The sequence below is a fragment of the Hydractinia symbiolongicarpus genome, chromosome 10, assembly GCF_029227915.1.
Source record: "Hydractinia symbiolongicarpus strain clone_291-10 chromosome 10, HSymV2.1, whole genome shotgun sequence".
Classification (NCBI taxonomy): domain Eukaryota; kingdom Metazoa; phylum Cnidaria; class Hydrozoa; order Anthoathecata; family Hydractiniidae; genus Hydractinia; species Hydractinia symbiolongicarpus.
In genome coordinates, this window is record NC_079884.1 from 21794498 (window position 1) to 21821186 (window position 26689).

The 26689-nt window shown below is 32.7% G+C and overlaps 3 protein-coding genes and 1 long non-coding RNA gene across 5 annotated transcripts in view; 2 read left to right on the forward strand and 2 right to left on the reverse strand.

Moving 5' to 3' along the window:
* Window positions 1–26689, forward strand: part of LOC130662420 (kinesin-like protein KIF23) — a 69764-nt gene that overhangs the window by 31731 nt on the left and 11344 nt on the right. Inside the window, exons 2-4 of the mRNA XM_057461292.1 lie at window positions 24326–24416; window positions 24545–24637; window positions 25298–25330. Coding sequence (XP_057317275.1) covers window positions 24342–24416; window positions 24545–24637; window positions 25298–25330 — 201 coding nt within the window. The 5' untranslated portion in view covers window positions 24326–24341. The remainder of the gene's footprint in view (window positions 1–24325; window positions 24417–24544; window positions 24638–25297; window positions 25331–26689) is intronic.
* On the reverse strand, window positions 2407–10314 carry LOC130662425 (nucleobindin-2-like). Of its 2 annotated transcripts, none has more exons than XM_057461299.1 (8): window positions 9675–10314; window positions 9425–9590; window positions 8432–8611; window positions 8251–8341; window positions 6510–6568; window positions 4759–4851; window positions 4150–4347; window positions 2407–3187 (listed from the first exon to the last, which is right to left on the reverse strand). In XM_057461299.1, the coding sequence occupies exons 1-8, from the start codon at window positions 9962–9964 to the stop codon at window positions 3146–3148; spliced, it is 1119 nt and encodes a 372-aa protein (XP_057317282.1). In that variant the 5' UTR covers window positions 9965–10314; the 3' UTR covers window positions 2407–3145. The 2 variants fall into 2 exon arrangements, with proteins under 2 accessions (XP_057317282.1, XP_057317281.1); XM_057461298.1 differs by lacking the exon at window positions 6510–6568 and adding an exon at window positions 7677–7735 and having other exon boundaries at window positions 9675–10306.
* LOC130662422 (solute carrier family 15 member 4-like) lies at window positions 12154–20814 on the forward strand. Its single transcript, XM_057461295.1, has 5 exons — window positions 12154–12599; window positions 16749–16981; window positions 17932–18629; window positions 19136–19520; window positions 19706–20814. The coding sequence occupies exons 1-5, from the start codon at window positions 12538–12540 to the stop codon at window positions 20068–20070; spliced, it is 1743 nt and encodes a 580-aa protein (XP_057317278.1). The 5' UTR covers window positions 12154–12537; the 3' UTR covers window positions 20071–20814.
* Window positions 13236–16802, reverse strand: LOC130662432 (uncharacterized). Its single transcript, XR_008989013.1, has 2 exons — window positions 14486–16802; window positions 13236–13790 (listed from the first exon to the last, which is right to left on the reverse strand). It is a non-coding gene; the product is annotated as an uncharacterized LOC130662432 (long non-coding RNA).

Consider the following 26689-nt stretch of genomic DNA (forward strand, 5'->3'; position numbering starts at 1 on the left):
TTTTAATTATTCTGCTTACGCGACATTTTTTAACGTAAGTTAATCTTAGATTAAAAGAAAGAAACGCAACTAATCACTTTCTGCCACCTCGGTTTTTTAAATTCATTTTTTTTAAATTAGTGTTCCAGGTACTTTGTATAAACGCTATTTTTACTAATTTATATATTTAATACAAATTTCAGATAATAACTCTTTAACTATTACGGGTTGACAATTTGGAATCAGAGAAAAGTCAGGGAAAGTTTAACATCAAGAAGTGTATTTTTGTATTTTAGAAAAATTTGTCCGCTGTTGCTTTTCATAGGAAGTAAGAAAAAAACTGGGAGGGGTCACTTCTCTAGTATTTCTAGCTTATTTTATGGAATTTGACCAGAAACAGGCCAATAACTTATGATCTTTTATAGAAAATTTTGTGTCTATGTATGGAATGTATTTTATATTTCAAGGGCAGAAATTAAACGCAGGAAGAAAAATCTCGTGAGGAAACAAAATCGCCAAATTTAGAGCATATGCTTTCTGGAGGTACCGTGTTTTTTAGATTTGAAACGTTCCAAAATTTAAATCTTTGCAAGAAGATTTAAAAATCACGGAAATTTCACGTTGAACTTCCTGCCCTTGAAGTAGCTTGTTTTAATCAGAGTAACATATTTTCGGAAAAAAAGACTTGTGTTAAACTTCAGTTATGATGACCCGTTAATTAAACTATAGGTGCAGCTCAACCTCGTCCCCAATATCAAAAAGTGAAAAAAGGAGGTTGATTATAGCTTAAATTGTAAATGACAAATTTGCTGATGAAAATAGACGGTCGGATGCAAAAATGAACCGAGGTAATGTCCGGTGCCCATTTCCATATCGGATAACTGCGTAATTTAGCAGAGATTTAAATTTCGCGGTTGAGTCGACGCCAAAAGTTTTCACAAATTTCGCGAATAGGATACCCAAGAGGGGCCAACTTAAATCATCTTAAATATCATATTGGGCATATAAATATAACTGAAAAAAAGTTATCCATAATTTATTTGATATAAGCACTCACCTTGTTGAACTAGCTAGCTATATATATTGTACATAAAGCCGGTGGCAGTAACATCAATGTCTTTATCTCGCGTTGTCTCTGTTCCTTCTTCAAAACAAACTTCAAATTTTCTGATATTTAATATATTTTAAAGACCCTAGCTTACCGCTAAAAGAATATTGAAGGAAAATATTTCCCTTTTATGGACAATAAAAATGAAGGTAATTCTTCAAAAAAAAGTAATTGTTCATAAACAGGTTGTATGGACGTCTATGTGGTTCTAAAGTGTGTCTAGGCTCGTGCACTTTGACCTTTTAAGTGGTCCGTTTATTACACGGCATTCTTCGGAATGTACCGGGGATTGAGCTTATTGGATCGTTTCTCAGCCCCTTTATAAAAAAAGGAAAAATTACGCTCGTAAAAAGGACGTTTTTCTTTTTTTTAATTTTTAATTATTATTTATTTTTTCGTGGAGATCACTGAGCTAAGTTTTATGAACACAGAAATGTGCAAATTGCTTTATAATAAAAGTCGAGGAATAATTCTTCTTTTACTTAGGTTAGAAAAAGTCAGGGAAAGGGTTTTATAAGAATGTGATCAAATTTACAACTCTCCCGTAACCGCTTATTTTGTAAGTCTCTGGAAAACACATGGAAATTTCCACTATAGCACTTTTTTCGTTCGTAGCTTTACTTAAATATGTGCACACAAACACAAAAACCGAGTGCTTTTTCGGTAAACATTAGTATTTCGCGCTGACTTAAATATGTTCTCTAGGTTTTCATAAACGAATTTAAGGTTATTGGTTGTAAAAACATTCTCAATTTTACTCAGGCTGGAATTCAGTTGTTGACAAAATTTGAATTGCGATCTGTTTCTTTTACTTTTTCGGTCCACAGCACGAGTCTTCTTGAACGGCTTTATCGTCCTTTTGTTTATTTAAGAAATACCTGGCATTCTTCTCTGCTACTTATGAAGCAGCCGTCAGTGTTTTTTCTTTATATCCTGCTAGAGCAACCTCGATCCCAGGGCCTGAACCGTTTTTTGATATGAGGATGAAACGCCTAGCGCACTGTCATGTTTCGATTTTTTTCTCTCGAGTCTTTCATGTCGATTTACAACGATAACAGCTTATTTTGGGAGAGAATTTATATTAGATGCGTTACTGCGCATGTGCGCAATTGCTTGCAGTGCAGAATCCGAAAAAAACCCGAAATTTTGGATATCCGCGTACAGGCCCTTGATTTCAAGATTACTTATATGCTTTTGAAAATTTGATACAATCTTAGTGGAGATGTTTTCGCTACGTTAAAATGACGCAAACTGTTAACAGTATGTGTGATACCTCTCACGATTGTTCATAACAAACTAAATTAAAAATCAGTCAGGTATACGAAAGAAATAATGTATTATATTTGTCAATAATTTACATTTTTTTTGGTAATATTTTGAATAAATTTCTCACCAACACAAAAAAGCCTTCCCTCACGACGACGCCAGAAAGTTGTTTATACCTTTCAATTTCTGTTCAAAATATTGTTGGAAAAGATCTCGAAATTTCAACTCCCAAAAAGGGTGTGTACAAACTAAGCATCCTTTATCACGTTTATAAAACTTAAAAAAATGCTTTTTAAAATAACTTTTTAAAAAACAGAAAACTTGCCTAACTTCCAATATTTTTAAAACACCGAGTTAGTCGTGTTTATAAGAAAACTAAACAATTCCAGGTACGGGTTTCAAAGAATGTAAAATTCATTGCACAAGTTATTTTTAAAAGCAAGTAAAAACTAAAAATCAGGCTGGGACTTTAGAGTAAGCATACGTTTTGCTTATAGCCAGAATAAATTAAAAAATTAAACTTTATAAAGACATGTCGCGACAGAAGGTTCAGTCCAGACAGTATATTGGTTATCAAGTATTATTGTATATAAGTAAAAACAAATACCCACAGCACAATAAAAACACACGTCTATGTGAGCCTGAATAAAACGCTATGCTTATAAAAAAAAACCCTGCAGATCAAATAAAAAAATGAAATTCTGAAAGTACAAATTGTGACGCCGTAAATAAGAAGCTAGCTAATATCAAAACCCAATCTATCGACGCAAGCCTTGAGTTCTTCACCTATGTCTAATGTCCCTCGCTGTTATTATTTGAAGGATGTTCTTTTTCCTAAAAAAACAAAACAAAAAACGTAATCGTACACATCATCAAAGGTAGCTCTCTAAGATACAAGAAGATTTCGTGTGTATGGTAACACAAGGCCAAGATTGTTGAAGCTCAAACAACAAGTTACAACCGTATTTATATTCTTTCCACATGTATCTTGTTAAATTGCCTTAACCCAGGTACGGTTAGGTATAAATTATTTCGAGCATAGTTTTGCATGCATTCACCCAACTGCGCGCTCAACTGTTTATGTTGAAAATCTCTCCACTCGTAGACAAGCCGTGACGATTAGAATGATAAAAAGTTTTAAAATAACGAGCAAATAAAAGCATAGAAATAAAGAAGAAGTAGGGAGAAATTTTGATGTGCTTGAAGAAATATATCTAATTATGTCAAAAAGGAGACAAAAAATGAAGTTAAATCTACCTGAAGAAAAGGAATACGTTGTAGAATGTTATAGCTTTGGAAAGCATTGCAACACGCACTGCACCGTCGATGGATATTTAAATTTTCAATATTTTTAAGGCTATTTATGGATTTTTTTGAAGAATTTTTCTTTAAGAATTGGTTACCTTACTCTTGTGAAAGTTTAAAACTTAATAAACCATTTTAACGTAATCTAACTGTAAAGGGATAGGGTCTTTTTAAGAAAAAGGGCGTTGGTAATTTTCTGGAAATTAATAGTTCTGGAGGGAGTTGATTAATTGAAGTTTGAAGGGGTATTTTTTTACTTAAATTCTGTTATCTTTTATAAAATGCACCTCTTTTCTTTTATTTGTTGTCAATCTTTATAATTAGGAAGGGGTTTTTCCAATTAAAAAAAAAGGAAAGTGGACGATTGTATTTTTTATTTCTTTTATCTATTATGTTTTTAGGGAAGGTGTATTAAATCAAAATAGGCCCTCCTTTTCCTGCGATTAGGTTACCAAGAGTAGTCGCATGTGCCTTCTAATTTAAGACAATACCTTATCGTCTTCATGGTGTTCATCCCCATGGCGTTCACCGTCCTGTTGTAACATTTTTTCGTATTCATCAAACTCTTCGTCTGTATACTGGTCTTCTTCAGTCAGTGGTTTCCATTCATCGTCTTTCTCAAAGTCGTCTTTTTTCGTTTCCATCATAAATTCTTCTTTAGAGATTAAACCGTCGTTATCTCGATCCATCTACGAGGGAAAATGTTGATCTCGATAATAACACTGGTTGCTTAAAAAATCGGCGAAGAGTTCTCCAGTTAGTATTTTGGGTTCACCGGAAATATCCGAAGAATACAAAACAGAATTTTGACAATGGCACATAATTACACGGCACAATTTTGTAGACGTTCATTAAAATTTGTCGTTTGTATTGCTTTCCAAAAAAACTCGAATAATATTTTACTCGAATAATATTTTACTCGAATAATATTTTATCCGAAAAATATTTTATCCGAAAAATATTTTACTCGAACAATATTTATTCGAATAATATTTTACTCAAACAATAATCAACTCAAATAATATTTAACTTGACTAATATTTTACTCGAAAAATATTTTTGGATTCAAGATATGGGTTGGAGGTATTTATCGAACTTACAGATTTCATGACGTGTTCTCTCATGCGAGCTAATTCTTCATCACGTTCTTTCAAATCAACATCAGGATCACTTTCATTGTAATTCTTGTCCAACTAAACATAACGAAAACAAAAGTAAAACATCAATCAAAAATTGAAATTTTTACACTTACTATGTCTCATGTCGCTAATCTTCAACTATATAAAACATAAAATACTGCTTCTGATGACGAAGTAAAGCTAGAACTTTATCCTAATAAAGAATATAACTATTTAATTTAGTATTGCTAAAAACTAGCAGTCTTTATTAAAATACGTGTTCTTACTAAAAAACTACAAACTTGCTGTAAACTTGGACTATAGTTGATCCAAAGTTCAACTCACGATAGTGACAGAGATCTCTAAAAATACAAGTTTTCTCATCCAGTCTACACTTGTAAACTAAAAAAGATTTAACGCTACTTAGATTAGCCTATTAACTCATAAAAAAAACTTTGGAAAAATTTAGAAACATGTGAGTTTTTTTTCTGGGCAGATTTAACAATGAGTCTATACACTTTAGAACTATACACATGAGAACTAACGCGGATTTAAAGAAAGTACCTGCATTCATATGAAAACTTCGTATTATTAGATATGTGTGTTGTCAATTTATACGGATTCTAGCATTAATTATAAATTTAAACTTCTCAGTTTTTATCGTTTTCATGCTGAACCTGTACGAATTTTTAAAACCAAGTGTAAACGCAATCTGTATACATTTCTATTTTTTAGCAACTTGACTCGTAAATCCGGATAAATTTGCTCCAATGTAAATGCAGTAAAAGCAGATAAAAGTGCAAATGAAAAAAATAAATAAATGATGACACGTCATCACTTATTCATTTTTTGGAATCAGAATGACGTCACACATGGTCGAAATTTTTACAGATTTGCAATAAATTCGAATTTCTCAAGCAATATTGTCGATGCAACTTTAACTATTGGTAGACTTCTTCACTGAATATAAAAGAATTAATTTCATACCAAAAAAATGCATTTTGATGACGTCATTTGGAAGGAAAATGAAAATATATATATAAAATATATAAATATTTTTTTCAGAAATATTAATGTTCATGTCATTAAACTTTGTACATGTATAGAATATGATATTTTTAGATGCTTGAAGTAAAAAACTCAATATAATGAGGTCATTGGCATCAGAAATGGTTTGAAATTTATCCCTAATACCATTATATCTCCATAGAAATACCTGGTAACGAACACATGTCATAAATAATTATATAACCAATACAACATCATACAACATTCATACACGCTTGTCAGCACTTTTTAAAATTTACCAAAAATTGTCCCCGTACAAAAAAATGCAATACAAATAAAAATATAAAATTTTTCCTAAACATTTTTTTATTACAAGCCCTTATGTAAGTTAGGAAAGCAAAAGTAAGGGCCAGTCAAAGAGGCCAAGGGCAGTTTATGCAACCACCCCAAATCTCCGTGTTAATACGGTTAACTTTCTATTAACATTGTATCCATATTAGTGGCTTTATATCTTGTTACAGTTCCTCCTAAATTCTTTGATTACCCATGCTTCAACTATCCCTACTACGATTATCCTTGACCTGATTAACCTAACCCCTATAAGCTGTAGAATCCTTGTGTTAACTTATTCTACACTTTTTAACTATAAAAGCAAACTATATTATCATATTATTAAAGTTATATAAACATCAATATTTACAGTGTTAGTAGGAATTAGTACTCACATCAGCAAGAAAAACAGTTTCTAGTTCATACAAGTCCAAGTAACCATCTGCATTTTTATCTATAAATACAATTTATGTAACTTACGATGTGCACAAAAGAGGGCGGTTAGAGTGCATACACAGAAAAGAGATTTGCTAAATTTAAAATTTACAAGAAGTTATTCTTTTATTGTAAAGTTACTTTTAAATTTTAAAATGTCACTGTTACGGTTAGTTACAGTTTATTTGGCTTTTGATAAAATAGCAACACACATGGCAAAAGCAAACTTTCAACACCATAATTCACCGATTAAACATTTCATCTATCTGTCCCCAGTTTCAATCCAAAATTAAAAACACCCATCCTAAATAATTCCCAGTCAAGTAAATCAAGAATGCAATGTGTGCCCAGACACCTAATATTAATACATATGTCCACAGTTGAAAACGGTGAATAATGATCTTACTGGCGAAAAAAATGTCCCAATCAGTCAACTGTGTGCATAAACAAGTTAAGTGTTTTGTAAGAGTTACAAAACATAAAGAAGAAGAATTCCTTTGAAATAAATCTGAAGTGTTAACATCAAAATAGTGACATAAAATAATTTATTTATAAATATAATTTCCGTTTGTCTTTTACAGACAGACAAGTTAAAGACACACAAGCTACAGACAGACAAGCCACAGACGACGTGTTCTCTGTGCTAAATAAAAAACATATATATTTCATGTTGTTTTTGTGGTAAAAAGTAATTATAGGTTATTATTTTCTCTTGGAATAACATAAACAAAAATTTGACGTAAGTTATGATAGAAAAAGGTATTCCATGGAACAGGCAACTTGTTAAATAATCAATCTCAATCAATGCCTGTCAAATTACTAGTTCATGTATCTGTTGAAAAAACATAATTAAAATCAGCCTGCTAGTAAATGCTACCCTATCTCTCTCAATGTACTCAATACAAACTGCATTTTTCTAAGTTTTTTCCAATGTTTGATAACAAAACATCGTTTGAAAATTATCGAAAAACTACTCAAGAATTATCTAAACTATATATAGTTGTTTAAGGTTCTATACGAAATATTCTGAACATAAAGAACTGTTAAATAACTGAAGTTTAAAAGAGTAAACTTGAATGAAAATGAAACATGGTGAATGATCAAACCTTCTTGTCTGAACAACTTACATCAGTTAAAAAGAGGGTTTCCAATTCAAAGATGTCCAAATAGCCATCACCATTCTTATCTGCAAACATAGCAACGTAAGCAAATTTACAGAAATATAAAAGTGTGATAGAGTCTTTGTAAAATCAATCATGTTCGTGTAAAACCTGCATGTCGAATATATCAGTAAATTCATGGGAAGAAATTAATTTTCGCAGAATGTAAATTTTGACATTTCTGTTATTCAGCATTTGGGGCTAACAAATTTGCCCATCATCTTACCAATCAACTACTCCACACCTTAAACTTCTAAATATTATTTTGATCCATTTAAATAGATTGTAACAACGACAGGTACAATTCATTTGCATTAAAAATCAACTAAGAAAGTTTAATTTTAAAATACTGCAAATTTTAAATTTTATTATTTCAAATTTACAACAGCGGTGAAAACTTAAGTATACTACAGTAACCATTTAAAAATAAAATAAAAATAACATCTCATATCAGACTGACAGAGCTATAAATGTTTGAAAGCATTGATGAATATAAAATGACAGGAGTGTTTATACTATTTAAAGTTCATCTATCACTTACCATGTAGATTGAAAAATGTCTTTGGATCAAAACTATCTGGGTCAAGACCATCCTCTTTTTCCCAAACTTCTTCAAGCTGAGCTTTATGTCCCTAAACACATTTTTAAAGTTATTAAACTCAGCATAAACTAAATCACTCGGTTAAGCAAAGTTTGAGGACTGTAGTTAAAGTTGTTCTTACCGGTTCATGCATAGTTTCATGTTTTTTGTTATGATGTTTTTTATATTCTTCCTCATCTTTCTTTCTTTCCTCTTCAGTCATATTCTTTCTCTTTTCCCGAAGTTCATGCTCTTTTTGCATTTCATAACTTTTGAATTCGTCTTTACGCTTTTTATCTTGATCTATCATCATGTCATTATGCTGAAAATCAAAAACAACAAACTTTTTGCAACATTAGTTTGTATCCTGGGTAAACACAATACATATATTGAAGGAAATTTTTTATTTATCTGCAAATTAAATCACCATATACAGTAGATACAGAGAGAGAGATGTGCATATTTTACATGGTTAGTCTCACAAATATCGAAAGATATACCCTGTCTGTTATTTCCAGGAGGGGCTATGGCTTTGATGGGAAGTCCCGGAGTATTTAATGCTCTCCTTGAGCTACGCAAAATCCATTAGGGTCAGCGCTCTGCCAGACAATTCCCTGCCACATCCAAAGGTCCACACAGTGTGCCATCTACCCAATTTCCCTCACATGGCTTGGGTTAACCCGGGGCTATGGTAATATTTTAATTGCCCATATTGAAATGCTGCCAAGGGGAATTAACCCTGCACTCCTGCATAAAGTACAAGAGTGCCACAAAACTTTTATTTGTCAAAAAGTAGAAACAGTTTTTACTTTTTAGCAACAATATATTTTGCTGTAAACTTTTAATCAATCAGAACGTTTATTCTTAAAAAACCTTGTTACTGGAAAGAATTCAAAAACAACTGCCTGTTTAAATATATACCAAAAAGAGTGCTTACATTTAATACTTCAAATTCACTACATGTTTTTTTGTTTCATGTGAAAAAAAATATTTCACACCCCTAATTAGCCACTGAATTCACTATTCACAATTCCCTTTGTGAAATCCCTCTTAAATCCATTGTCATCTAATTACATTGTACCAGATACCAAATTGTACAATTTATAAAGCAGAAACGAATACTACTACTACTCACCTTTGACAGCAGTTTTTTTAAATCTTCTTTGCTAAACGTTTTCTGATCTTCATGGTGAATAGGATTCCAATAATTTCTGTCAATCCCCAACATGTGTTCTTTCTTTTGCCGCAAGAGGTCTCGTTGATATTCTACTTCCAACCTTTTAACTTCGTCTAACTTTTGCCTAAAAGCAATAAAAAAATGTGTACCAGCATCACATCTGGATAACTTAATTTCTCAATTAAAGACAATATATAACTTTTTATACCTAATATGATGACCAACTAAGTCGAAATGTTCTGCTATTTTTCCAGACCTTATATCATCTTCAGTCGCATTATTTAAAACAGATTTAAATTCTGCATCCTTTTCTAATTCCCCAACAACTTGTGTCAAATACCGAAAATATTCTTGATCTTGTGCTTGTTCCTTTGTAAGTCCTTCGGTATTATATTTCCAATTATCGGTCATTTCTGCTTGGTTTCTTTCAACTGGTGGTGGAGCAACCAATTGCCCAATAAGAAGTGATAAAAGTACGAGTTTAATTTGAGTATCCATTCCAGACTATAATATGTATAACTAATAAAAAAATTGAATGTATAATTGCAGTTGCATTAATGACCCTAAAAATTTAAAAGACTTTTTTAACAACATAAATTTTCCTCCGTGTTTCCTAGCTGTAATTTGTAGAACCTAGAAAAAACCATATTTAAAGTGAAAATATTAACATTAGTAAAAGATTATTAAAAATTGTTGAGGATTTTATTAAAGGTTTATATTAGACTTTTTTTAACAGTTAAAAACTAAAAAAATTAACAATTACACCCTTCCCCACCTCCTTGCAAAAAGTCAGTAAGCATGTTGAAAGTTAGAATGTAAATAAACTTTCTAATTTCATTAGTGGGTTGACAACTTTTCTGTGTAATTAAACAGGGCAAATAAAGAATAATAATTTATAAGCAAACATTTCTACGACAATGGAACTTTTTGATTCATGTGTGCGAATTTCTAAAAAATGTTGAAAAAAGCAAAGGAGAATCTAATAACTTTCTTATTTTCCTTGCCACTCACCCAACAATTATGCTGTAATTTTTTCTGTAACACTACAGGAAAAGAAATATTGAAGTAAGTAGCTTTTTCTTATTACGAGACAAAATAATGTAATGTTTTTTGAATAAAATGCATCTTCTAAAAAAAAAGGACATTACCAAACATTTTTTGTGGTGAAACCTGATAATGATGCTTTGGCGAGGGTCATCAACTAGTTAGAACAAAATAGCAGGAATACGTTTTTGCTTATGTCAGCACTTTTCTGTGATGTCATCACAAGCTTAAAATTCCTTCAAAATACCACTATCTCAGGCCCGGAAATTTGATGAAACGGAAAACGATAAAAACGTTTTTTTGTTTCCGCAAAGTAGACCTTGCGGAAATGATAGGTTAACGACAGTAACGATTAGCTTTAAACCGATAAATAGTGGGATATCTTGGCCCTAGTTAGTGACAAAACCTACTCCATAGTAGTAAAATATTATAATATAAATATATATAAAAAATAAAATTATTATAATTTGAAATATTGTCTAGGGGGAATAACTTATCGTTACCATCTTTATTGGTTCGTGGAAACGTTGCATCGTTTCATCAAAATTTTCAGGCCTGGGTCTACTGAAAATTTACTTTAGTTCTACAGCCAATTTTTACATTCTGTTAAAGTTTCTGAAAGTCAAGTAAAGTTATTTAACATATGTTCTGTTTTATACATAATTTGCTTGAAAAGATGCCAAAAAATGCCCGAAAACCTAGTTTAATCACAACTCCACAAAAAACAGAAGAAATCCACTTCATGAAACAAAGGTGTGTTGGAAGTTTCAACCTCAAGGATAATCCCAACAAGAGTTATTATATTTTCCCTATTTTAAGGCTTTCATAGGAATTCTTAGGGGTAGTCTCGAGTAATAGTCAATAGTCAGGGATAACCGCAAATTAGGCTATCACGCCTAATTAGGATAGTAGCTTAGTTAGGAGATTTTTCATAGACTAGTTAGGAGACCATCTCCTATTTAGAAGATGCGTTTTCTTCTTTTACGATTATCTCGACAACCACGTCTGGTCGCGCCATCTTCTTTCGAAATTTGTTGCTCATTACATCATCTTCGTTTGAGCAAAATTTTTTATAGTTTGCTTCACGGTACTAAAAATTATACGTCAAAAGTCTTTGGATCGGCTAATTAGACGAGAAATAGTCTATTTAGGCTATGCTAGCATGTTGAAAATATGCGGGCGGGAAATTTTTCAGAAGCAACCTTGGCCGTAAACAAAGAAGCTGTAACAAAGCGCATGCGGTCTTAATCAAAACAAACTAAACGCTATATCTTCTGACAGCGCAAATAATAAAGATATAGAACGTTTTTATCTAATAAAATCATTGCGATTATGCAACAGAACAGTGATAGGCAGCAAAAACCATGTTGATAGCCTAATTAGGAGAGATAAATCGCCTAAATAAGCTATCATAGACTAATTAGACTATTACAGCCTAATTTGCGGTTATCCTTGACTGTTCTGAGCTTAAGGACAAAAAGATTTGGCATGCCATGTGTGTCTAATAGGTAAATATTGAACTTCAGTAAGTATCATAGCCATGCAGCCCTGCATAAAATGGAGTAATTAAAGAAAAGCCCTCCTCAAAATATGCTTAGCTAGTTTGGCAAAACATTTTAGTAAAATATACTTGGTTTAGTAAATGTTTCGCTACATAATGGTTAAGATTAAAAAGGAAAACTCCTCACGAAACAAAAAAACATAAAGCCAACGTCGTAAAATGAGGCGAAACAAACACTTCACACAACCATCTCACAGTTCTTTATTTGATTTCATTTTCACTAAGAGCTGTTTTTTACTATTGTTATTTTTTTGTTTTTATAATATTTTGTTGATGTCAGTAAAATTTCTTCCTGTGGACTAAAAGAACGTGGCAATACCCTAAAACACAATCCAACTGCTACAGGAAACATGATTCAGCTAAAAGTGATTATCGTGAAGAAAGAACTGCGTGTTGGATACTATGTTAAGTTGTGCAATTTAATGCGAATAACTCAGAGGTATTCTGTTATATATTTTGATCTCACATGTTCAAAATGGTAGCATATAATCAAAACAAAAGGCAGAAGCCACAAGACACAAGGCGAAGGTAAGATAAACTTAGCAAACGGAAATATGCATGCAGAAACATGGGTAAAATTATTATCATTTATATAAAATAAAATATATAGATGTTGACTGAATAAAAATCAAATATGTAAATTATTTTATAATTACATTACAAGCTCTTGTCATACCCTCTTTCTCTCTGTGCTTTTTAAGTAACTTTCGTTTTTACTTTTTTTCTTTCCAGCTAGTTATAGCTGCCTATATTAAGCTAATATGTACCAAAATACGAAAATTAAGTCAATGGTATCTACTTTGATATCACTTAAGTCCATTTTTTTAAATAAATCTGCACAAAGGTCCATAAAGTAAGGGAAAACTTTTAAATATACTGTCACAGTATAAATAAACTAAACTCCTAATAACAAGGCCTCAATTACATAATACTGCAAAAAATCACTTATTTAAACTGTTAAAAGCAAAATATTTTTAAATTGTTGCACTTAAGCCAAAATTCAGTTTTTTATTAGTGCTGAGAAACAAGTATAAAATGAAACCACATCCAATTATTTTAAACCAATAAAAAATTGATAAGAGCATTCGAAATATAACACAACATAGTTACACTGTGTTTCACTTAATTGGGCTTTATTAGACATTTAATTTGAAGGTAGCATAGTTATTATCCTGTAACAGCATATTTAAAAGTTTTCCCTGACTGCATAATTGAGCAAGTAAGACTTTGTACTCCCTTTCCTGGTAACAAAGCTTACAAAAAGTTCAAGGTGTAGAGGCATGCAAATGATTCACATAGTTTTTTTTAACTCATACAGGTCATTCATGCTAACCTTAATTTTTTATGTGACTTTATTATTTGCAATAAGTAAATGTCATATATATCTGTTAATTCTTTTGTTCTTTGCAGCAGTATGTTAAAATTTAATGTTTGTTTGTTATCAATAGTGTCAAATATAAAAAAAACAGAAAAAATGGTGGGGGTCTTGGCGTGTAATACGCCATTGCTTCAGAAGCTTTGCTACTGAAACGAGTTTTATGTACGCTAATCCGCCAATTTGTTTTACTTAACAAGATCGTGACACAAGGGAAAATATCAAGCCATATTGTTTATTTTTATTTAAATCTTAAGAATACAACTCTCTCTTAAAAACTATTCTTGAACATTTTTATCAATCGGCAGAGTTGAGTTTCTTCAGCATATCTCACGTTGCTGTACCTAAAGAGTATAAAATACTTTTCTTAATGCTGGAAATGTTTGTAGCATTTTCTATACATAAATGCAAAATCAGCGATTGAAGAACAGGCACATTGTTTATTACTTTAGGTACGGCTGATCCGCTATGACATTGTTTTTTAAGCCAATAAGCTTGATTTTTCGAGAATTTGAACCAATCAGAATATTTTAAAATCATAACAAGCTTTTTTAATTGCCATGTGAGGCAAATAAACTTTTTGATAACTAAAGTTAGTTTGAAAAATAAGATCAGTAAAAAGTTTATAAAAAACTAACAAAAGCAAATGATTCCGTTCGGTATAAAAGAATTTAAAAAGCGTAACGAAAATTCTAACGGAATGTAACAAATTTTGTGGACAGTAGTTATAAGTGGAAAGGATACGTATCTCTCTTCCTCAAAAATATCAAAAAGGGAAAAATGATAAAGTTAGTTTACTAGGCTTTTGCTATAAGATAAACGCTAGAAATTAGCTAAACAAAAGATGTAGCAACCTGCCACCACATGTAGCTATAAATTCGTCCCAAAATTGACTGAAAATTACTTTATTAAGTCCAATATTTTTCACGTTTTTATTAGCAAATGGTATAAACAAAACATTATAGCCATAGCAACAAATAAGGAGAAACACATAGCTTAGCTATTATAGAAACAAAAAAGATTAACAAAAAAAACTAACCTTACAGTACAGTAGCTTAAGCTACTGTGCTCCGATCGTTGTTTGTTTTTGCATTGGCAGGAAGATTATACTCTGCAGGTTAATTTCTTTGGATTAAATAAAAATCAACTTGTTTTTGTAGCACGTCAGGAAAGTTCCTCTAGCAGTTATGCATAAATTTCATGTATGTCATCAGAATTTTTTCATTTGAAAACAAACTTCACACGTTCTCGCAAGCTCCTTCAAACCATGCTGAGAACGGAAAGATCTTCACAACCAAGTGCAACTGATATTTATACCAAATGCTTATAATCTTTATCAATACCTATAATCAACCTTGACAGGGTTTGTGCGCTATAACGTCTAGCGCTACAGTCTAACCTTCACGGAGGAACATATTATAGTAATACCTAGAAACATTTTTGACATGGTTTGTGCACTATACCGTCTTGTGCCAAGGTTAGACCTTCATGGAAGATCATATTATATTAATACCTTAGAAACAACCTCGACAGAGTTTGTGCACTATACTGTTAGTGCTATGGTCAAACCTTCACAGAGGCTCATATTATAGTAAAACCTAGAAACAACCTTGACAGGGTTTGTGCGCTATACCGTTAGTGCTACGGTCAAACCTTCACAGAAGATCATATTATAGTAATACCTACAAACAACCTTGACAGGGTTTGAGCGCTATTATTGCATCAAGACTGCATGACATAAAACAGATTGCGTCAACATCAGTTGCCTAAATCTTTGCTGTAAGGAATGTGATAAAGACAATAACGCAAAGAAAAATAAGAAGCCGATTTTCGTTTGCAGGATTCCGGGTTCAATTGGAAAACACCGGGATTTATCTTGGAAATTATTTCTTCGCGTAGTGGTGGAAATTTTTTTCTATGTTGCGTGACAGGGTTGACATAGTCTAAATCCTTGCCTGATCAAATTAAACAATAACATTTAATAATTTATAGTGGTATAGATAAGTAAACTAAGAGCTTTTTTCATTTTTTATATACTTGCCTAAAATTAAATATTGGGTGATGTGCTTGTTATTTTGTGTATGTTATTTGTTAAGTTAGCAATGTTTCTTTTTTTTCTTTATATCAAAAATAGTTGAGCTTGCGTAGTGCAGAAATATATATGGTTATCATGGTTTTGGTAGTAGTTCTTCTACAATATGCCTAACACGCATTAAACTCGCCCGTCATGATCAGAGCCGAAGCATTCTCTGTTGAGAATGAAATACAGATGTGCAATGATAAATATTAACCTATGTATGGTTTTGGTTGTTTTGTAAACGACTTTTTAGTATATAAAAATACCATAAAAGTGCTATCTGATTTTTTAAAAATTAAGATTCTACAATCTATTTTCATCTGTTTTAATTCACTAACCTACTTGAACCAACTCATTTACTTTATCCTTGCTTACTTTAACCTATTTACCTACTTAATCTATTTACATATCAAAACCAGAATTGTAATGATGCTAGACATCATTACAATTCTGGACCTTTTAATAGACAAAAATTTATTTTGAATTTTTTTACCTGTGTACCCTATGTGTAGGGCTTGAAACACTTGTTGTTTAAACCACATGATCACATACATTAGGTGTAGGATCATCACATTAGGTATAGAATCATGTGTTTTCAATGGACTTTTTGAGGATATTGGGGTTTAAAAATTATGCTGAGGTCATCAGAGACCTGTGCAATGGTACTAAAAACTTAGCAAGCTTATAAACCAGCATGCCTATTGTCGATAGAATGGTCTTTAAGTCGATAGAATAGTCTTAAACCCATTTATTGCAGTTTTGCGAGTCTTAGCTGAACCATATATAATACACCAGGTCTAGTACTAGTAAGTCGTAATTTTTCAGCTAATCTCTAGTTGTAAGACAAGTGGAACAATCCAATCTAGGAAATTCTGAAGATTCTGAAGATAGGTAAATGAAATATGGTATAAATAAACCGAGTAACCAAAAACACATATTAATTTTGTTTTTTCATTTCCTTCTCTGTGAAAGAAAGATTGTTTGTTTTCAAAATACTTTAAATTTATTTGATCATATGACAGTATAATCATTGTTAAAAAAAATTCCCTTATCAAAATGAAAGTGTATTGACACTGACAACTGTGTGCAAAGACTTTTTGAAAGAGTTTTTTTGTTTAATATTCTTTTTATGGCTGTTTTTGTGCTCATTACCTCTGGCTTTTTTGAGAATTTCTTTTAGTCTTTAATCTTCTTCAAGAATGTAATTTTTTTTTGTTTAATTTAGAACTATAATAATTATGCCAATTCCTGATGAATACGAAAATGAGGAGGACAATGATGTTGCGTCAAAGTTTAGTGATCAAGGCAAAATTCCAAAAATAGTTATATTAGTACTTGTGTTGGAGACATGTGAAAGAATATCATATTACAGCATATCAGCAAATTTATTACTGTTTTCACAAACACAGCTACAATTGACATCATCTACTGCTGTCATAGTAGTTTTAGCATTCTCTGGTTAGTTTAATGTAACTTTTTAACTGTAAAACACACCGTTTCTTAATTCACCACCATTTCACCCTAACTATAGATTGGTTTTCTTAATCTTCTTAAATTTTCGTTCTTTTCTGTGTACATGGTCAACTTTCGCAACAGGTATTGTAGATAAAAAGCCTTTTAAACCAATCCTTTTGATTTACTTGTGACATTCAAGCTTTTCCCTGGTTTGTGATTCCAGTACTTTTGTTGTTTTACCAAGACAGATTTTTTTGTTTATTAAACCACTGAACTTTGCCTCTGTCTTTGTGACACATCCTACACAGCTTGTTGATAGTTATTTGTCTAGTTATTGATTATAATTTATACAAAAGAAGGGTTGCTTATGCTGCAATTGTTAAAAGTTAAAAAACCGTTTGATCAAGGATTCGTTTGATCGAGGATTCGTTTTAAGTAAAATTTGCAGAAAAAAATTAACAAAAAACAACTTTTACTTGTGAAATAATATGTTTTTGCATAGTCATGTGTTAGACGTAAGAAATTTTCGTTTTGTCAAAAAATGATCAATCAATAGGTATATTCTTCCTTCTTTCGAAAGTAATGTTTCAGCTATCATTATTAGATCATCCAAAAAATCTTTGACCACTACATTTTTAGCTAAATTTACTAAATTTTCGCGGATCTAATATTTATCGTTTTTTTTCCGAACTATTTTGTTCGTTTTCCGCTTTATGTTGGAAACTTGTGAAATGTGTTTAAAATAGGATGGTTAAACATGGGGCTCGTTTTATCTTGTTTATAATAGCTGGCTAGAAGATTTTGGCACCAAGTTTTTAGTAACTCTGTAATCCTATTTTATTGAGTGGTACAGCTTTGATTATTTAACGCAATTTTTATTAATAAACTATTTTAAACTTTCTCGGTAATCTTGAGCTCTTGCCTTGTCAGTAAATTTATTGTTTTGTTTTCAGGTGTGAGTTACATGTTCCCGCTGTTTGGGAGCTGGATAGCTGATTCGTTAGCCGGGAAATTCAATGCCATATATGGTTCTTGTTTATGTTATTTTGTTGGCGCTTGCTTGATTCCAGTTGTAGCGTACGATGGAGACCTGTTCACACTTACTATGGAACATAAATACATTTTTTTTGCAATATCATTATTTTTAATATCAATCGGCACGGGAGGTATAAAAGCGAATATATCGACTTTCGGCGCCGAACAAGTAGCTCCCTATGGTGAAGCAGCAATACGTCGATTTTTTAACTGGTTTTACTGGTTGATTAATTTTGCATCGCTAGTTTCTTTTTCGTTCATCGCATATCTGCAGACTAAAAATTTCTTCTTTGGTTATATTCCGCCTGTTGCTGCCATGTTTATCTCGCTGTTTGTTTTTGTTTTGGGAAGAAGGAAATACGTGTACAAGCCCCCGAATGGCAGCCAGTTAACAGACATCATAAAAATACTGTCCCACGCGGTATCGAGAAAGCTGAGATACAGAAGCAGAGTAAGGTCTGAGTTGCCAGTCGGTGCGGAATTAGACCTGCTAGATTATGCGCATGTTTCGTTCGGTGGGTTGTATTCGTCCGATCAAATAGATATCGTTCGATGTGTCGGAAGAATAACGTTAGTGTTTCTAGCTATGATTATATTTTGGACAACATATTTTCAGGTCTGTGTTTTATCACTTTGATTACGATTTAAGTACAGTGTGTTTTTTCTACACTCTTTTTTTGCCTGTACCTAGCGGCCGGTAGGTTTTATTATCAACTCTTTTTTTAGATGCTTAGACCTTTGCGACCTACTTTAAAATGCGCTATTTGCCTGTTGTAACATGCGCGCCTTACGAAACAATTACTTCCGTAAACGGTTAAAAGGTCGAGAAAAAGGGTAGGCTGACGTCTGCAAAAATACTACATAACCAAATTTGTATATACTCGGTAGATATTGGTATATTCATAGCGCTTGTCTTTTATATAGAAAAAGCTTTGAAAGCTACTTGCTTGGACGATTTCCTAACATTTCCCCGAAGTTTCATTTTGTTATTTCCGTCACAGATGATCTAACTGTCGGTAGCTAAGAAATTATGTGGAGAGCAGGAGACAGTTTACTTTATTATTTTTCCTAAGTTGTTCGCTAGACTGGCGTAATATTACATCAAATTCTTTCTTTTTTCAGATACCAAGCTCTTTTCTACTACAAGGTGAATATATGAAACTAAAGCTACACGAAAATTTTTATCTTCCAGCAGCTTCTTTAAATTTAGTAAATGGTATCATAGTGCTATGCTTGATTCAAGTCATGGAATTTTGCATATATCCTGTATGTAATTATTTTAATTTTCACTTCACGCCCCTCCGCCGCATGGGTGTTGGGATGATTTTGGCGTGTTTATCCATGGTGTCAGCTGGTTTAACTGAGACATATCGTCGTTCGCATGTCGATGGGCTATCGTTTAATAATTTCACGGCTGCATCATATAATGCATCTAGTGTCACAGTGTTTCTACAAGTGCCTCAGTACGCCTTAATTGGATCTAGTGAAGTTTTTACCAGTATATCCGGTAAGAATGTTTGTCGCCTTTTGATCGCCCCAAATTTGTAAATGATTGAAGAAATAAGTGAAGAAATGAATGAATAAATGAACTGTGGCCGTGTAAATGCAGCTTTATTTTCTGTAGCAAATATTTTTCTGTGTCAGTAATTGATAGAATGACATGTAAACGAAATAATTTCTTGTTCTTTTTAGCTTTAGAATTCGCTTACTCACAATCCCCGAGATTTTTGCAAGGTACCGTGATGGGCTTGTTTTTATTTGCGTCTGGTATCGGCGCCATGTTAGGATGCGTTTTGGTCGAAATTTTCAACACATATTCAAATTGGTATTGTGACGATATAAACTCGTGCCGTTTGGAATATTACTTTTATTCACTGGCTGTTGTTGTTTTTATAAACTTTTTATTCTTCGTGTTTATCGCTGCTAAGTACTCATATGTGAAAAATTATGCTATTGGTGGCACGCCCCTAAGAGCGTCGAGGGAAAGCTTGTTTGAACATTCACATGAACCACGTTGGGACAGACGGTCTCCTGCCGTTAGTGAAGGTCATATTTGATAAAATAATGTTTAATTTTTTTTCACCATCTTCGTCCGATTGGATATATTTATTGTGACCTAACGAAACAAAGACGGGGCGACGGAGAATTTTATTTTAATGCGCATGTGCAGATCAGGGTAGACTCCCAAAACAAAGTTGGCGCTCACCCTTCGAATTCAGAAAACCATTTCGAGCTTATGGGTAGCATGTCGAATATTTTAACGAAGTTACAGCTGATAAAAGCACGCAGAAAAGGCGGTTTTAAGTTATTTTTTTCTAAATTTGTGTGTTCAACAGCTCATTGAATTGTCAGTTTCTTTGTCAGTTAGGAATTTTTTTAAAATTTTGACAGTAGCCATATTTGCTTTGATTTTATTTCCCGTTGTCGCCTTCGTTTAATTTTTCGTGATCAATTTTTGGCGCGTTTTTCATATAACGGGCTTTTATGAAAAGTTATTGACAACGTCGTTGCAGAAAGTTCCCGTTTTTGTTTCGTGAAGTCCCTATAGTTACTTCGTTGTGAACAGAATTGTGCCGGGTTTAAAAGTAATTCAATTCTCATTGCAAGATTATATTGCTTCAAAAAAGAAAAAGAAAAACATTCAGAACTTTCAGCCGACAAAGGCTTGCTTTGATAAGAACTTTCCTAACCAACTAGGTATTCTAACTGGAACGAGACAGTGCAGGTAATGAACTACTATTTAATAAAAAAGTTACAGAGACTGTATTTAAAATGAGAAATATATATTTTAATACTTTTAACTACTGTATTCTCTTTCTCGCTTTACTCCATGCGTCAGCTTTCACACGTTATGTTATCGTGTTAAGCCCGCTGATGTGAAAATCACATCTTAATGCCTGTACCATACTAACTAAGGAGTCATGTGATTTCATGTTTTCATGTTAATTTGCAATTTATAAGAACTAGGGGCATAGAAAAAATGAGAGTTTAGAAAAAAAAACATTTCATTAAATTATTCTGCAAGTCTGTTTCAATATTAATTTTCCGAAATTTCCAATTTCCTGTATGGAATGCATTTGTCTGTCTTTTTTATTTTGTTCCTATCATATTTTGTGGTACTTCGCAAATATAAAATTCCAAAGAAAATTGGGGTTCAAAAAAAAAAGGGAGTAAGGGCAAAAGTGGCTTCGCACTACTGGAATTATGTCATTGCAATGCATCTTCGCATTAACTCGCACCAAGTATAAGTTTTTAAGAAACAAACGGGGATCTCAGTAGTGTTTTCATAACGTTCATGTCGTTTTTCCCGACTAAGAAGGCTTATTCGGGTCGAGGAAAAGTGCAAACATCAGTGGTGACATTATCGTGTTGTCTCCAAGCCCTATAATTGTGATTGTGTTTTCAATAGCTTTTTTTAAAGAACCCAACTTTCGGTACAGTGTTAATACGAGTACCCAATCTCGCTAAATATAGCCGTTTTACGTGTTTTAGGACTGTAAATATGCGTTGGCTTACAGCGCCCCGTGGATCTCAGCTATTTCGGCAACTCGCCTCGATCGTTGATTGTCACTAAAATCTCAAAATCTACCACTATGCCTAATCCCCCCCCTCACTTTGCAAATTGTGGCGCCGCTCCTGCCCAACCATATATCCGGGGCTTTTTTGGCAATCATCACTGGTGCTACGCTTATTGTTCTTCTCGTTGTCAGAGATTCAAAAAAGAGAACTGGAGGGGTTGCACGAATATCGCGAGGGAAGAAAGTTTTGCTGCACGTATTTTGCAAATCGCAAATAAGTTTTTTCTATTGGAGGTACCACAAACCAAAGAAGGTCTAATATGTGAGTCCTCCTTGTCAATCATTCCAATTTCATTCCTAGGGAATTCAATGTATCAAGTCCTCAATATAAAAAATACAAGAACTTCTAGGAGCGAGGTTGCCTTCCTTACATTACGCGGTTTGCGACATAATTAGGACCGCGGGTCTGTGTTTTGTCTTCTTAGCGGCTGCTGTGATTGGACAAAATCCTTACCCGCGCCAATTTTTCGTAATTTTCGTAAACAAATAAATTTTTATGATTTTGATGGCAAATGGGTTGAGTTGATGACAAATGGGTTTGTCATGCGATCTTCTTACTCCTTTTTTTGTACAAAGAAGTTGTTAATATCTACAATTTGAAGTCGTATTATACGTTTCTGTACAGTTAGTAAGCTATACTATATCTAACTAAAAGTGCTCATTAGAGTGTGGAATATGAACTGTGTAATTTTAGCTACCTCTTTCTCAGTAAATTATAATGCTGTGCATAGTCATGTTTTTGATTGGGTGTCCCTACTCTCCAGTGGGGGATTCGAAGTATCGTATGTAGAGAAATGGTTTTGTGTGGGTAAAGGGATGACCTAAGAAACAAGGGCTTCATCAGACGCACAGGCCTTGTTTCTTATACCGCTTTCTGCTCGGGTAGTGAAATTGATCCGTGATAGAATCAAAACAACCCGACCTGGCGTAAGCAGTCGGTCATTATGAAGGGTCTGTTTATAACGAAAGGGTTACCTCTATATAATTCTTTCTCGATTTGTTTGTTGGTCATGCTTAACAAATTTGGTTAGTGATTAATAACAAACCATGAGCGATTATTAGCGAGGTGAAAAAGGAAAGGGAAAAAATGTGCCATCTTGTTGCTAAAGAAGACTAAGTCACATAATTTTATGAGTGAATATAATTGGTAGGTGAAAGGCACCTGCACTGATTAAACTAGGTTATGTTAGCAAAAGATATTAAATATATAAAATAAAATTATTATTCAGTATAGGCGAACCCACCCCTTTTCTTTTACAAAAATATCAATGAATGGCGTATATAATATGATAGTGATGATGCACTAGTAGGTTTTGCTCCAGTGGTAGTATAAAATATCTTCGTGTCACTGTTGTCAAAATGACAATTGTTTTTCCTTTCGAAATATGCTTATCTCATTTGCTGTAAGCAAGGCATGTGGTTTATTAGCCATAACTTGTTAACAATCAAATTTGAGATCAAGATACTGAAAGAGAAGTATAGCTAGATGTCTTGCCAATGTTTACAAAAGTTAAAAAGTTTGCGGTTTTTGTGCACATGCGCAAGCATTTCTGTAGGCAGAAAATATAAACAACAGACCACAATAATAAAAAAAATCCATCCAAAAAAGAAATATTCGCTTAAAATTACTGAAATCTTTTAAGAGGAATTAGAAGAATATAGTTAAAATTTAATTCCAGTTCATCTTGGATCTTATGCTTTCCCAAAAAATCTTTAATTTGCATTAATAACCATTTTACTGTGCGAGTCCTGCTTTTTTACCTACACAAAAGTGCACACATGCCCATTGTTCAACAAAAACAACTATGCCATGCAGAAAGTGGTCTATTCAATGCTGCTCAAGTTAATCATAGTTTAAAGACAAGACGAATTGTGACAAGCAATGCAAATTTCTGAATTTTTTAGTCTAAGGGTTTGGCAGAAGAGCAAGTCTGTCTCAACATCCCATCAGGGTCCCCAAACCCTGTCAGACAAACTTCCAAGGGCTAAATGCTGTCTATTAACTTTAAGATATCAAGATAAATGCCTGTATGGAAAGAATTGATGGGGGTGGCAGTGACTTCACACTATAAAATGCATAGAAATGCTAAATAAATACAGCAGTAATTTGTTCTTTGTTTATGGCATTACCTTTAAATCTACCCTAACATAATAAAATTTCAATGTCCTTGAAGAAATATGAAAATGTCCTCGATTCTTCTTATTTGTGTTCATGAGAAAACTGTTATCTTCTCAAAACAAAAGTTAAAATTGCTCGTCATTGTTTTCATCAAATATTGTGTCTATAAAAAGAGTAAATAGATGTGAATAATTTACATGGCTAGCCTCGCAAATATGGTTAAATATACCCTGTCTATTATTTAAAGAAGGAGCCATGGCTTAGGAAGTCCTAAAGTATTTAATGCTTATTTTAGCTACACATTCACAAGGTCTGCACTCTACTGTGCAACATTCAACAGGCCACATAGTGTGCCATCTTCCGAATTTTTCTTACATGACGTGGCTTCACCTGGGGCTATGCTAAGCAAAAAGTGCGAGATTTATAAACACTAAGCAAAAAACACGAATAAAGTGGAAAACTTATGTAACATTAAATGCTAGTGGCTAACTTTTGTCAGGCTTGCAGACTTGCAAAACCCCACAAAACAGGACTATTTTTTTTGTTCCCCTTGTAGCTAATATATTGTTTTTGTATAATAAAATATTTTGCACAAATTCAATTCCAGTTTTTTGTAGTTTAAATTTAAAACATGTCTCGAAATGGCATACTTAAAACACCTGGGCGCAAAACTACCCCATCTTCAAAGTTAAAAGATCCCATTGAGGTAGGCATGTTATCTAGCCACTATTCTTTTGAGTTTGGATTGTTGTTTCCTTGTTTAAATCACTCTTTTAGTGGATAGTTTTACCAAGTTTACTGATCTTAATAGATCAATTTCTTTCTATATTCTAGGTTTTCTGTCGTGTACGACCACTAAGTCCATCTGGTGAAGAATCTTGTGTAGAGATTTGTAGTGATAAAATTGTACAGTTAAATGCACCAAAGGTATAAGAATTAGTATATGGTAATCATATTTCGAATCAAAATTATTCTATGGATCATGAATGTATAACACGCATGTGGTATATAATACTCCAGCATAAATAAAGGCATGTGTATGTTTGTGATCTTTTTTTGTCTCATGTTTTTTTTTAAATACCGTATTTTCAGGTATATAACCCGCTAACATGAGTGTAATGCGTAAAATTCAACTTTTGTTGTTTAATATAAGATTTAAATATTTTTCCTTTTACTAACAAATCTGCTTTTAAGATGAAAAACTTTGGTTAATGTTGTTGTGATCTTTTTCTTACTGATTTTGTTTTTTGATTGTAAAACAACTTAAATAGACCAGTAATTTTAAATTCTGGTCACTACTACCATCAGGGATAAAAAAAATGATGTAATTACTGATTTAACTCTTATTTCTACATTTTTTAAACCATTAAGCTTTTTTAAAATCATAATATTTTTAATAACACAATGCAGTGAAATAAATGTTCATTTCTTTCACATCACAACTGTGGCTGCATTGGCTTAAAAAATTCAACAAATTGTTGTAAGAATATTTCTACCACCATTGATTATCTCGATGACAGAAACTTCTAAATAATGATTGTGGATGTAAACTTTATCTAATTTTTTGCACTGTTTTTTTTATTACAGCATTCAAAAACGATCTCTAATCGCATTGAACAGGTATATATTTATATTTTGTAAATTTCTGATATTTATGTAATCTCATTCTCAGATCATGTCTTAAATAAAACTATGCCAGAGCTACAAAAAGCACCCGCTAAAAAAATTATGAGTGCTATGGTGTGCGAAAAATCGCACTCGTAAGCAAATTTTACTAGTGTGATGTGAATATTTGCAAGTGTGATTCACACTTCACTATTTTTTGTTTACCAGAACATTATGTTTTTTAAGCTGCATAACGCCCCTAAAATTAGATTGTTTTGCGTCGGCAATAAAAATGCCGACGTGAGATACATTTCAGCTGAAATGGAAATGGAGTACAAGTCCCATTGACCTACCTACCTGATGGTGTACTTCGTTAAGTTAATAGTTCACTGCTAACTGGCTTTCTATGTTTCGAGATGAACTCATTAGGAAGTACGTTGAGCACGTGCTCTTTACGAACTGAAGGTCAGGGCATCATTAGGTTGTATATCGCAGAAGTCGCCTGTGACATGCGTCGAAAATGCTTATCACAGACTCAATTGATAGAGTCTTCGCAGAACATCTCTCCTAACAAAACCGAGGGCAGGGCTGACTTATTGCCTGCTGTGTCTTGTTGGAGAGAGAACTTCCAGACTTCTTTTTAATACGATATACTTTTGTGCACTCTCATTGTGTATGAACAAAATTTTGTTTTATTAAACAACTTTTTTTAGTATTTATTTTTGGCCTAATATTCACGTCATACTCTCCTTGTGTACAAACAATTATTTGTTTAAAAACAGTTTCTTACGTTTTTATATTTGTGGGCCACCAGAAGGTATTTTAATCTTTAGCTACCTGGTGGTGAAAGTATAAAAATACATTTCAATTATTGCGCAACACCTTTTTTCCTGCTGTTCAAAAAAAGTTAAAAAGATAATCTAGTAAAAATAAAATATTAAAAGGTTTTTTTCTAACAAAAAACAATGAAAAGATGAGAACTAAAAAGATATGAAAATCACTTCTAATAAATAACTGATCCGCGTGGGCATACTCAAAATATAGTATTCATACAGAAATAAATTGCATCATTCAAATACGATATCGAACCAAACATTATATAAGCCACGGGAATATTGTACGCATAAAATCCTTAAACATATTGAGTAAATCCAGTGAAAAGACCTTACAAAACCCTTAAAATACTCAAATATCACTGTCACTGTCTGTATCGCTATTAACTGTCCAAAGGCTCATAGGAGTATTTTCATTGTCTTCAGACATGCTACCATCGCTTGGAAACCTTCATCCTCTTCTCGGAAATCACATGTCATGTAACAAGCATTAACATGATTTTTAAATGCTTTCCACTCAACAATAACACGGTCACGCTTG